General features: G+C 41.7%; 1 protein-coding gene across 4 annotated transcripts in view; it reads right to left on the reverse strand.

The window, feature by feature from the left end:
* LOC134662352 (teneurin-a) overlaps positions 1-13,513 on the reverse strand; it is a 61,362-nt gene continuing 47,849 nt past the window's right edge. For all 4 annotated transcript variants that reach the window (XM_063518550.1, XM_063518548.1, XM_063518546.1 and 1 more), the window contains 11 exons: positions 9,722-9,886; positions 8,831-9,005; positions 8,337-8,579; positions 8,025-8,252; positions 7,726-7,916; positions 6,674-7,638; positions 5,121-5,524; positions 3,146-5,031; positions 2,907-3,060; positions 2,467-2,821; positions 1-1,354 (listed from right to left, as the gene is read on the reverse strand). In XM_063518550.1, the coding sequence (XP_063374620.1) occupies positions 384-1,354; positions 2,467-2,821; positions 2,907-3,060; positions 3,146-5,031; positions 5,121-5,524; positions 6,674-7,638; positions 7,726-7,916; positions 8,025-8,252; positions 8,337-8,579; positions 8,831-9,005; positions 9,722-9,886 (5,737 nt within the window). In that variant the 3' untranslated portion in view covers positions 1-383. The remainder of the gene's footprint in view (positions 1,355-2,466; positions 2,822-2,906; positions 3,061-3,145; positions 5,032-5,120; positions 5,525-6,673; positions 7,639-7,725; positions 7,917-8,024; positions 8,253-8,336; positions 8,580-8,830; positions 9,006-9,721; positions 9,887-13,513) is intronic.

Here is a 13,513-nt window from a genome sequence, read left to right on the forward strand (position 1 = left end):
TTTTGGTTAAAAAAGTATGCCTTTTATTCTTTCAAATAGTTTTCATCTAAATTTTATAAGAACATTGGACACAATCGAAGCTTTTTACCGATAAATAAGTATAAATAATTTCATATTCACATAAATCGTCTTATTTATACATACATTACATTTATAATATCAGTCCTCTCAAAAGGTCCATTCTCTCCCTGCAAATTAAAATTTACTATTTACACAGCGATAGGGATTCGCGTCTACCATACGTACATACATACATCAACAATTAACAATTAATAGAGACTATTTACAAAATATATTTATCGACATTCACTCGCGCAGTCATCCATCCTCGCTCGCTCCCCGGTCGCATTCACACGATTTGGCATATGGATGGCGGCACGTCACTAGCACAGGTCCTCCCGCAGCCACCAGGGCGTGGCGCAGTCGCGCTTCCGGCGGCGGCGCTCGGCGCGGTCGGCGCGCTTCTTCACGAAGCGCACGTTGTACGGGTCCTCGGCCAGCTCGGGGTAGCGCGCCACGTCGTGCACGTACTCGCCGTCGTAGCCGGCCGCCGAGCCCGCCTTCTGGATCTCGTCCAGCTCGGCCGCCGCCCAGTCCAGCGAGCCGCCCAGCCCGCCGCGCAGCGCCTCGCGCTCGCGGTGCCACGCCTTGCGCACCGCCGCCGCGCGCGCGTGGTGCAGCAGCCGACTGCGCTCGCGCTCGGCGCTAGTGCCGTACCGCAGGTTCACCACGCTCGTCTTCCCGTGGATCTTCACGTCCGCGTACGAGCGCCCGCCCTCGGTCACGTCGTGGAACGTCACGTTCAGCTTGCCCTGCATGCGCTTCAGCTGCTGCTTGTCGTCGGCGGCGCGCCACGTCTCCTCTTTCACGAAGTAGAACACGTCCTGCTGATCCCCGTGCACGACCAGCGAGAACGGCAGCAGGTGAGACCGGTTGAACACCGACGTGTACACGTCGCGGTATATGGCGTTCGCGGACGGCACGGCGGTGACCACGGCGCGCCCGCGCGAGTTCCGCGACACGAGGATCCCGCGGCCGAACGGCGGCTCCGAGTCGGATCCGATCCTCTTCGGGGCCAGGTCGAGCGCGTCCGTCTTGAGCTCGGACATGGCGGGGATCGAGAGGCTTCTGAAGTCCGCTATCCTCTTGTTCGACATGTGCGAGAGGAAGCCGGACTCGATGGTGACGCTGGGCAGCAGCGCCATGGCGGCGGGCAGGCCGGGCGCGGCGCCCCACACGGGGCGGCCGCGCGGCGCGGCGGGCAGCACCGAGCCGCCCGGCAGCTCGTCGGGGTACAGTTGCGGCGCCAGACTCTTTGTGTCGTATCCGAGTAAATTCAGCCATGCCAGGTGATCTGAAGTTAACAGAAAAGATAAATGTGAAAAACATTATTTAGTGCACATGCATGTAGTAATAGTACATTATTGTCGAGGTTCGGAAGTAGCTACTTGCAGGCTGAGGATTCGTTTTAAACGGACGACCTTGGGAGTCCGTTTAATTGAATCCGAAGCCAGCAAGTAGCCTTCCAGCCGAGTCATATATAGTGCTTTTCTCAAAAATGGTGCAAGAAATAGAAATATTTTACAGAACTTACAGAAGCAACGTTCTAATTTTCACAGAAAAAAATACAACCATTAAAAAAATTTGCTTGCCGCCTTTAAAAAAAAAAAGAAGTATTTTTCTGCTGAAAATACGCCAACCTATTTGAGACACCTAAATAGTCGCGGTACATTAAGCCTGTAACAGACTATCGCACCGCACCGCGACCTTGGAGCGTCGCACCCATAAGTGAGAGCGAGAAAGAGATATCTGTTTCTCGCTCTCACTTATGGGTGCGACGCTCCAAGGTCGCGGTGCGGTGCGATAGTCTGTTATAGGTTTTATAATAATAAGTGCTGATCATCTGTTTGGCTGTTTAAGGGACCTATGCCTTCATTTGATATGGCCATTTAAAGTTTTAAAAAGTTTGGAACTCGTTAAATAATGGAATTTGTATGCGACATTGCAGTCCCGAAATCGAGACTGCAATGTTTTTAACTTTTTAATTTTTTGAATGACCATAAACTACGCACTTCGCGACTTATTTTTTAACCGGCAACGTCGACTTTGCCGTCCATTTTTGAGAAAAATTTAATTTACCCAACTCAAGATTCGTTGAGTAGGTACTTTGAATGGCGCCGTACGGCTCCGTACATTATGCGGTGTTTCTGATTGTTTCACGTTTAGTAAGTCGGTAACCACAAAACATAGGACACCGTATAGCGCCGTCTAGTTCAGCTGTCAAACTCGGGGCACAATTTTTGCTTAAACTTTAACCTTTTCTACAATCAAGCTAAACATTTATATTTAAGGCATGAATAATGCGTATGGCATTTGAAATTAGAAAGAATCTTGTGACGACATACGTATGAGTAAATAAATGAGAACGCCCTAATAATTTTGCAAGTGTCTGGTTGTGTAACTTACCCGTTGGCTTCTTATTTTGTGGTCTGACATTGATCGGATCATTTCCGTTGAATCTATATAGATGTAGTTGTGTAGGGTTATGAACCCTTTCTATGAGATCCTCCCAAATTGGTGACATCCATTGTCCAATGAGCGGGTCATAGACTTTGCCATTAGCCATGTGAACCAACGACGTGACTTGATCGAGAAGCCCACCGCAGAAATCCACAGGTAGATACAAGTAGGGATTAGAATCATATACTATGTGACCGTATGGAGATCTCATGATTTCTCGAATGCCTTCTCCGTATTGATTGAAAACCATGACGGGTGTGCCGCATTGGTCAGTTGCAATGTAATATTTATGTCGGGCGACCTACAAAACAAAACATAATATTATAGGCAAGCTCATAATATAATCTACATTGTTGCATTACCTAACTGAAAAGATTAGTATTTACCTGTGTGTAAATAAGATGTCCTCGGTCGTCATAAACCAATGTCATAAACCTGTTTTCACGCGGAGAATAAATATGGCTGACTTCGTGAGGTTTATCTTTATTTGTGTAGAAGAATTGAGTTACGTTTCCGAAATTATCTTTACGAGTTGAAAGTCTGGAAAAGACAAATAAACTTTTAGTAGATGAACTACCACATTTACAATCATTGAGGTAAGATATCTCTGAAGTCTCCAACATACCTATCAAGATGGTCATAGTAGTATCGGACATCAAATCTGCCTCGCTTTGTTGCCCTAATGAGTAATCCTTTTGAGTTGTACTGGAACCGTTCTTCTCTAGCGTTCTGGGACACCAGACCTCGGCTGTCATATCTGTATTGGCCTTCACCGAACTTGATAATTCTGTCCATGTCATTATATTCCATAGGAATAGTGTTCCCTCTATAAGTTAATGAAAGCATATTCCCATTGTCATCGTATCGGAATCCCCATGGTTCTTGAGCTTCAACTCCAGTGAGCTGGCCATCACAGTCCCAAGTGTAATTCTTGACATTAGTGTACGTATTGACTCCCACATTTCTGGTGTGAGTTCGCGTCTGTGAAATCCTTCCGTGTCTGTCATATGCGAACTCCATTCTGAATACTTCCATTCTGTGGATGTTAACAGTAACTTCTTTTTCGAGGAATTGGTTGTTTAAGACTCGAGAGAACATCGCTATTCCATCGTAGACCGAAGTCTCATTCCATTTCTGCTTAGAGACAGTAAACTGTCCTAAAAGTTCCGGAGCTCCGGTTTTAGGGTTGTACACTATATGGTGAGGAATGAGCGTCTGACCACCGATACGGCCCTGAACAGAAGTTGTTCTGTAGTTGTTATCATATTCGTAAATTATTTTCGCATTACTAAGGCCCGTTTTAGCGCCGTAATCCAGCCTCTCCTCCATTAGCAAACCTCCAGCGTAAGTAGACTCCCAGCGGTAGTCGACATCACGGTCCACGTGCAAGATTTCTGACGGCAGCCCGCTGCTTTCAGAATAATGTATCTGTGTTTGACCATCGCCGTGAACAACTTCCGATACTTTATTGGTGGTGAAATAACGGTAAACCACTCTAGCGCCGTCGCCGGGGAACACCGTCTGAAGAAGCTCTCCAGTATGAGAATAATGTTGCAAATATTTCTTTGTAGAACCAGGAGGAGCATATGTCATTCTTAAGAATCCAATTGAAGGTTGAACGCTGAATGAGTGGTTGGTTCCGGAAGGCAAGATAACGTGAGTTAAGCCACCGTCATCATCATAAAGGTACTTAAAGCTTCTTTGACTAGCTAATGTTATCTTGGATACGAGGTTTCCATCATTGTAATAGATGTTCTTTGTGCCGTCTTGAGGACTGGTTATTTCGGATAGCATGCCATGCGAATCGTAATTATACGTTTCCTCGCTGTCACCCCATTTCCAACCGTTGATCCTGAAGAATCTATCGTAAGAAATGTTGAGCGGTACTCCAGCGCCATGAGGTATAAACGACAACGGTAATCCTCCTGCATCGTATGCTATTGTGAACAAGGGATTTCTGTCAGCGTTAAAGAAGGTCTCGCGACTCTTAAATTGGTCGAATTCAATAATCAAGACTCTCGAGTCATTCACCCATATTTCTCTATTAAGAGTTTGCTGGGGATTCCTAACGTCGCCTACAAGTGTATACAGAGAGTACATGTTGTTGATGAGATTGTCGCCGAACGTGGTAGTTTGATGAGACCACATATGAAGCATCTCGGCCTCGATGGGCAAAGCTGCTTCTAGTAGTGGATGTTTGGCAGCCGCAATGCTCTCAAACTTGCCTGTCCATGGAGTTTCAAGCAGCAAAGTGTTGTTAGAAAAGATACGTCCCTCGGTGACTTGTTTGCCGTTATTAATTGTGATCTGTTTAAATGACTGGCCATGAAGAACGTATTCGCATTTCTTAGCTACTCCAACAGGTATGCTGCTAGATGGATTCGATACGGTAACCGCTAAGCCATAATTCTTGGCAAGGCCCGAAGTTATGTGGACTGGTTCTCCTGAAGGCATTATTATTTTGGTGACTCGTCCGAGTTCATCATAGTTGTAGATGACGGTATCTCCAGCCTGGAACAAAAAAAACAATAAGAAAATATGTGTCGTTCAAAACAGTGTGGCTAATACGCATGAAAATATTAATATTATTCAATACACACCCTCGAACGGCTGTTCAGCAATCCTGTGTTAGCATCGTAATCTAATTCGATTTCAGTTGTACCCTTCTCTGTTATCTTCGTTAGGTAACCGATACCCGAGACTTTCAATTCAAGTTTGTGATCTTGAGTGTTTTCAATGGAACTGACCACATTACTATAATCTCTAAGTAACTGTATTTTATTGCCCGACGCGTCAGTAACTGCAGATAGTTTTCCAAAGCTGGTGTTCTTCGAATATAAGAATGAATATCTTGTCTTTCCTGAAGTTAAATCTTTCGTAGTAATGTGTTGTCCGTAGCGATTGAACACATAAATCTCCGCTGTTGGTGGATTAGGGATTCTGAATTCACCGTTCTCGTCATGTGTTGGCAGATAATGTTTCAATGCCAAAATATGCAGGGATCCTGTTAAGAAGATAAGTGATGAGTATACAATTTAAAGTGAGTGAACTATTTAATAAAACTATTTATTATGGGATAAAGTATCAAAAGCAGGTGTACCGAGTAAAATAACAAATCTGTTGAGATACTGGTACGGGAACCAGATGAATAGCGTCAGATGGGGAGATGCCAATTCGGACCCGTATAAGTTGCAATGTGGAGTTAGACAGGGTGGACTGACATCGCCATTGCTGTTTAACCTTTACATGAACGACCTGATGGAGGAGCTCAGCAGCGCCGCCGTCGGGTGTCATGTCGCGGGCGTATGTGCCAACAACTTTAGCTATGCGGACGATATGGTGCTGTTGAGCCCCTCTATCACGGGTCTGAGGATATTAGTGTCGATATGTGAGCGTTATGCTGCAAATCATGGACTAAAATACAATGTTACAAAATCAGAATTGATTGTTTTTAAATATGATAAGGGCCCAGATAACGTACCACCCGTTAGGCTAAACGGGACAGAATTAAAGTTTGTTAATAATTTTAAGTATCTAGGGCACTTTTTGACAGACAGACTAAAAGACGATGACGATCTCGAAAGACAGCGGCGGTCTATAGCGATGAGAAGCAACATGCTGGCGCGTCGGGTTGCTCACTGTTCTGACCAAGCCAAAATAACTCTGTTCAAGGCATACTGTCAGGCGTTCTACACTAGTCAGCTGTGGTACCATTTCACGAAACGATCGTTCAACAGACTCCGAGTACAGTACAACAACGCGTTTCGTGCAATGTTACGGCTACCGTGGCGGTGTAGTGCGTCTGGTATGTTCGCCGAGAACAGAGTAGATGACTTTTACGCTATAATGCGTAAAAGGCACTGGTCGTTTGTCGGGAGAGTGAGTGAATCGACGAACAGTATTGTTAATGTGGTGTACACAACCTGCTACTGTCTACTCATACAGTAGCAGGTTGTATGCAGATGTCAGCCGCACCTAATAATTAGTAGCTACCTACTTGTTTAGTTTTAGATTTAGTATACCTAGCTTTAATTTTATTGTATTATTGTAAAATGTAATGGGTTTATACCTAAATAAATAACATTTTATTATTATTATTTATTATTATTAAAACTATTTGTGATTTATAGAGGTAGTTATATTTATTTTGTACCTTGATCGACAACGTTGAGCACACCGTCCGGGGTAACGGCAAGAGCAGAAATTGTTTGAAACTTAGCATTGGAGGATAACAAAGTTTCTGTACTGGTCGGAGGTTCGTCTCCCGCCGCGACGCTCAGGCGGCACGGGCAACCCGCGCCTTCGTCGCGAGCATTCGCCGGCACGGTTGTCACAGGCACTGACGAGTTGCACTCACAACTCAACTCTTTCAAGTTTTCTTGTACTTTTCCAGCGAAATGCATGATCTTCCCAGAAGGATCGATAGATTTAATTGCATTCATTTTCTTGGAATCGGACTCTGCGACATATAAAATTCCACTTGGTGCGAATGCTAACGCTTGAATCGTTCCCAGACTGGAGTCTTCTCTGAATTCAGTGTCAGTTTTATTTGTCGCTTTGCTGGTCGGTTTTCCATCGCTGCTCAATCGGCAGTGTGAAGGCTGACCAGCTACAACCTTAATTTTCATATCCACGGTCAATTTGAGTATAATCCTGTCATCGATGAAGTAAAGAGAACCGTCTAAAGGCGAGAGAGCTACTCCAGTAGGCCATTGAAGCTGCGCTTCATAAGGAGCAATGGCACCCCGACAGGGAACCGGTGACCAGTGGTTGTGATGCCCATGATGGCCTACTAATGTATGAATGATTCCATTTGGATCTACGGCTCTTATATTTGTTCCATCTGCGATATACATCGTTCTGTCTGCAGCAATAGCAAGTCCCTTGGGATGAGACAGTTTAGCCTTATCAGCTGGTCCTTCGTCGCCGCAGTTTGATTCGTCGCCGGGTACGCAACGATCACCGTTGCCTACGACTGGTTCAGAATTTAAAGATGGGTCACGCACTTTCTCCAAAGCAATTACTTTCCGCACTTGATGCCTTTCGGAGTCTGATATGTAAAGATTTCCATCTGCAGGTGATATACACATGTAGTATTGATATGCAACTTGTGTGGTCCTAGAAAGAAAAAAAAGAAGTCAGGTTAGCATATTTGCTACAGAACAAATTTTTTATTGCAATTTTGGTTTGTCATCAGTAACTTACTCTAGTCGAAGAACAGTAGTTACTACTCCTTCCGTAGTAATTCGGCGCACAAGATTGAAATCTCCAACGTAAAGGGATCCATCAGGTCCAGAAGTTAATGCGGTTGGTGTCAGGAGACGAGCGTCGGCCGCCTTGCCATTGCAGTGATCAGGACAATTTAAAGGACGCTGGAGGCCAGTTCCCATCACAACCTGAAAAGGACACAATATTAAGAATACTATTTAACCGAAATAAAATAAAAATCAATAGCAGTTGTGTCTTATTTGATGATAAATAATTAAAAGTTAGTCATTACAAACCTGCACGGTCCTAGGATATTGTTTCAAATGAAGCAGCGCTCCATCGCCTTTCTGTAGGATTCCTTCATGGAAATTGTAGTGATGATGAATATCCAAGCCCCACCCTCCAATGTCAGATATGTCCACATCAAAGCCAGCCAAGGTAGCAGTTTGTGTCTCCCATACGATCGACGAACATGACGAGTACTCGTATCCAATTGAAATCTTAGCTTGAGCTTGGCCATATACCTATAAGTAAAAACTTCTGTGAGGCAATGTTTAATTTAACACCTATTATTGCAAGTTTCAATAGAAAATTAACTTATTCTTTACCTTCTGTTTGTAAACATTTCTTTTGTTCCATGCGAACACATGTGTCAAATCAGGATCAGCTTCATACGTATGTGTGTGCAGAGATCCTTCGATTTCGACCCTCACATGGACTCGGGCCAGCGCAGCGGGCACGACCTTTCGAGTGAGTTGGACGTGCACACAGGAAAGATAACCAGCGGATTGGGACGACCGGTATGTCAGTTTCACTGCAGAACCGGGAATTCCGATGGTTTCGCTCACAATCTGTAAAAAATAAGTTGGGTGTTGTTAACGATTTTTATTAAGTAAGTTTTTTGTTTATAAATCATTGTCAGTCGATCTTTAGGTTTAGATCGTTGTAGGTATTTGTACGTACTAATAAAAAAAAATTGATACTTACGTGAAAACGCACTTATATTACTTAACCCCTCATTTCCCACGATATGACGTCACCCATTCGCAAATTCGAGCCCTTGGGAGCTGACTTATTAAGTGGCAAGATAGTGTGTTAATACCTGAGCCTCAGGATAGATGACGGTGGGGGTGGTAGTGGACGAGGCAGCGGGCGCGGCCAGCGGCGGCACGGCCACGACCTCGGGCCGGAGCCGCTCGTGGTCGTGCGCCGTGCACGGTGGGGCCTGCACCTCCCACCACTGTGGAGACGGCGTCCAATCCAGGCGCGCCGGTGATCTGGAGGCGATGAAGGAAATTCAGACATGCCATGTAAGTTAAAACCAATTGAAGTTGCCTCTGTTGTAAGCAATCGCTAATTTTTAAACTTCATAGATCGAGATTTCAAATTACTGCTTGTGTGATGATAACTTTTGCAGAGTTTGCTTCCTAAAGTAATTATATCTACCGGCATAATAACAAATGATAGTTGGTAATGGGTTTTTTAATTATTGTTATAGGTAATAACTACGGTACTTTTATAAACACTGATCACATTGGTAGGTAAGTAATACCTTTCGCAATATCATTTGAAACAAATTACATAACTTAAGATAATTATACATAAAATGATTCGTAATCCGAATGCCAGAATTAAGGTACTTACGCCTTTTAGCTTAGCACAGCGCTGTCGCTACATTTGACAGGTGGCTTGGGAAGTTTAATGTTGAGCTAAAACTACCTAGTTAAAATTGAATTCCTTGTTCAATTCAATACTGTTATTCTATTAGAAATGTTTGAAGTAGAGTGAGAGTTTTGAGATCTAAAATGGGAAACCTTAAACAAGCGCAACGGATCGGTTTGCATATGATTTACTAGAAAACGTACAGTACTCGTACCTAAACGAATGAAGATTCTAAAGATTAACTTATTAAAGGTTAGGATTAATAGTAGGTACTTTCCTCTCCGTTTCAAGGAAACCGTAGAGTAAAATTCTATCCATGTCAAACAATTACCTCGGTGTCGGTACTTTGACGCTGTCGTCGCTGAGTTCCATCTGAACAGGCGGCAGTACTACTATCTGGTTCCAGGGCACGAAGACAGTCTTCCGCAGCGGCTTAAACGGCGAGCGCTGGAACTGCAGGGTGACGGCGCCTCCGCCGTTCACCAGTACGTCGAACCTGAAGTAAGGCTCGATTTACTAAGAGCAATAATATATGCGAGAAATGATAGAAACTGGACTTTTGACCGAGTGAAAGCGAAGGTCTTCGTTTTAGCTTGGGTAAATATAGGGATGTATCGACTATTCGGGAAAGCCGACTATCCGGCCTCATTTGTAGTCGGCGATTAGTCGGCAAAAATGGCCGATTAGTCGGCACTTTATAAGTGGCACTTTATAAGTGTAATAGCAAATATTTACCATAAGATTTTGACCTATTTTACCCAAATTGCTAAATAGCAATTTAATCCTAAATAGGGTGCTTACAAAAAATTTTGTGAATTATTGACCGTGTGGTCGCCAGGGATCGGAACCGGTTTTTTGCAAAAACTTAGAAATAACCATATTTTTCGAATTATTTTATACTCGAAATGTAGGACTCAGTTGTGTTTTTAGGTTACGACTTCGTATTATTAGATTGCCCAATTAGAAATGAAGTAATTAGCAAAGAACGAAAAAATACCGTTTCCGTTCCCATACAAAAAATACCGGTATCCGATCCCTGGTGGTCGCTTTCTTATGTCCGATTGTCTGGTTGTCGTATGAAATATTGCCTTCGGGTTATTTGTTTAATATGATGAATAGCGCGACGAAAGGGGTAAAACGATCGATTTTTAAGTGCATCTGAACCGAACTTAGACGTAAGTGACGTAACTAAAGATCTGGCCGACTAGTCGGCCGACGAATCGGCCATCTGAGCGCCGCCAAATCAATAGTCGGTACATCACTAGAAAATACTTTCGTATGTCGGGCTGTTTTTCACTACAGATCGCTTTTTCAGAAACCATTTCTCGTGATATCTCTGTTTTTTTTCTTGTAATTTACATTTCATATCTGTAGCTAATGTTAGTAGTACCTAGGTACCTATTCGTACCCGCAGCCGCTGCTTTATGTTAAAATAATAATCTAATTGTGTTGCTAAATTATTAGGTTCTCTACATACTCGTACGGTTCTATCAGTGAAACCTGTGTCCTAAGGTCGGTAAATAAAGGTAATAAAATAAATTTCTCGATAGACGTCTATAAATGTGAGTTAATATGTGTTCAGAACGCGAAAGTTTTAAATATTACGCCTATGGAAGCAATGGTGCTTAGGTACAATTAAAAAGTTTTGTTTCTTTGCTAGATCTCGCAATTTATGAAGGGCCATTTAAAACGAATTAAATGACAAAACAGATCAACATTAGAGATAAGAATTCTCAAATGGGCACAATCTGACCATTTCATTACTGAGCCGTTATTTTCATGATTTGTCGATTTTTCGTTAGGTTTTAATGAAATTTAGATATAGTTTGAAGAGCTCCTCATTCTGGGCGGAATAAATACCATATCTCGTATGTGTCGCAATAAATTTAAATCAGATAGGTACTCGTATGTAGTTCCGTTGAGTTACTACCATACGTTTTCGTTTTCTGTACAGAACACTCTAACGATCATAATTTATCGAAATCTGACGAAATAAAACACGATATTAAATATGAAGTAGGATTCAAGCTCGAAGACTAGGGAAATGCGAAGCGAAGCGAAGTTAATGTTTTCTTATAGATTTTTCTTATCACGCTAAAATAGAGTCGAAGATAAATCTCGTCTTAAAAAAGCTCACAACAATATACAGGATGGCTAAAAAATAACTGCATTCCCGTTGCCAAGGAGGTTTTGGGATTATACTGAGCAACTTTAACAACCAAACCCGAAATCACGAAAAAAAATATTGGCTGTTTCATACATTTTGACCGATCCATTTTCTATGGGAGGGTAAATTTTATTTCGCGATTTCGGGGTTGGTCCCATAGTAAAAGTTGCTCAGTATAATCGCAAAACCTCCCTGGCAACGGGAATGCAGTTATTTTTTAGCCACCGTGTATATACCTACATATTTTTCATATTTTTAGTAAGTCAAGGATGTCAATGAACTTTAGACGAGTAAGGGAGAGGTACGAGAGGGTACAGATTTATAAACAGGTTAATGAAACCAAATATTTCAGCTATTAAAATATTATTTATTATTAGTGACTTAATTACGGTTCGCTGAACTCTAAACGGAGTATGTTTATTTTCGAACTTTGATTGCTCTCATAAAATAGTTGCCTTAAATATTTTTATTAAATTAAGTACCTATATTAATTTACTATTCTAACCAATGAAGTCAGTGTAGGGTCTACATAACATTAACTCAGCTACCATAGAATTGAAAAGTCATTAAGGGTATTTTGTAATGTGCTGTTACAAAAAATATCTAGATAGGTATGTCTGTCAAGCTTATGCCGACGACAAAGTCGTAAAATGCTGCATAAAATGTGGCTTTCCATGAGACAAGGGTCAGGCTTCATGTGGAATAAGGACGTTTTCATCAAAATGTTTAGTTGGAATTTCAGATGGAAAGGACCTTTTCATTCACTAAAACTAAACCTTACATTCCAGCTCACAGACATTAAATCCACGTGTGCGATCGTGAGCGGTCGCCGCGTACATGCTTCGCGCCTAACTACCGTTTGTCTTTGTATGGATATCTTATTAAGATGGCCGCTTAATTTTTTTTAATAATAAGTAAAAGAGAAATTTTCCGTTCAAGTTATGGTTCCACTATAGTGCCTATAAACAAATAAATTGAACGATCTGTTGATAGTTGATTTTTTTAAACAAAAGGTTATTATTATTATTGGGGTGTTGTGGGCCTTTGAGTGCCACTTCGACCAAGCTGTGATCTATTGTGACGGTCCTTTAAAGTTCACTACTACACTACCAAAAGGTTAACGTAAATTTTAATATCCAACACGGTTATTTTAAGGTTTGTTTTAGTTTGTTCATCTACTTGAATCAAGAAAGTTACTAGGTACCTACGTAAAACGGTCCTACTTTGCTCCAAAATTGGCTCCACTTTAAGGAAATCTTGAATATTTTTTAAACTGTTCCTCATTTAAATATTCAGACAAATTGAATATGAAGAAGAACATCTCATGTGACATGTTGCATCGGTAAATCAACTTTATGAAATGTTGTTTTATATAAAACGAAGCTTTGAATACGGGGCACAACATACTCATTGTTGGGGGTATTTTTGCTCCTACCTATAGTTCACTTAGAGGTGCAAAGTCACCCCATTGTGCGCCAAATTAATAGACCCCGCCAAGAAAAGAGATTAATTTTATGACTAAAGTAGCATTTCAAAAAAAATATACAATTTCGTTTATCTGAGTATATAAATAATAATATAGAAATATCATGGTTGGATATAATAAACGATAAACATTTATTTAAATTGGAGCATATAGTTACTCACCAAGGAGCAAAGTAGGCACATTTTACGATAGTTCAACTTTTAGCTTTTACCTATATTTATAAAAAATATAAAAAATAAATCACGACCAAAACTTCAACCAACAGTTTTATTGGTTCATATTTTAAGAAGTATGTACCTACATATTTAATATGCAAGTTGAACGTATTTTAATTGATTTAATTTTTAGTCTTATTGCTTTATTATGACAATTTAAACCATTACTTTCTATATAAAGGGATTTTGTGAAATGGAAAATGTTCATAATGGTGGAAATTGGCAAAAAGGACTTAAGTGCCATTTGCACCTATG

This window comes from Cydia amplana, chromosome 3 (genome assembly GCF_948474715.1).
Source record: "Cydia amplana chromosome 3, ilCydAmpl1.1, whole genome shotgun sequence".
NCBI lineage: Eukaryota > Metazoa > Arthropoda > Insecta > Lepidoptera > Tortricidae > Cydia > Cydia amplana.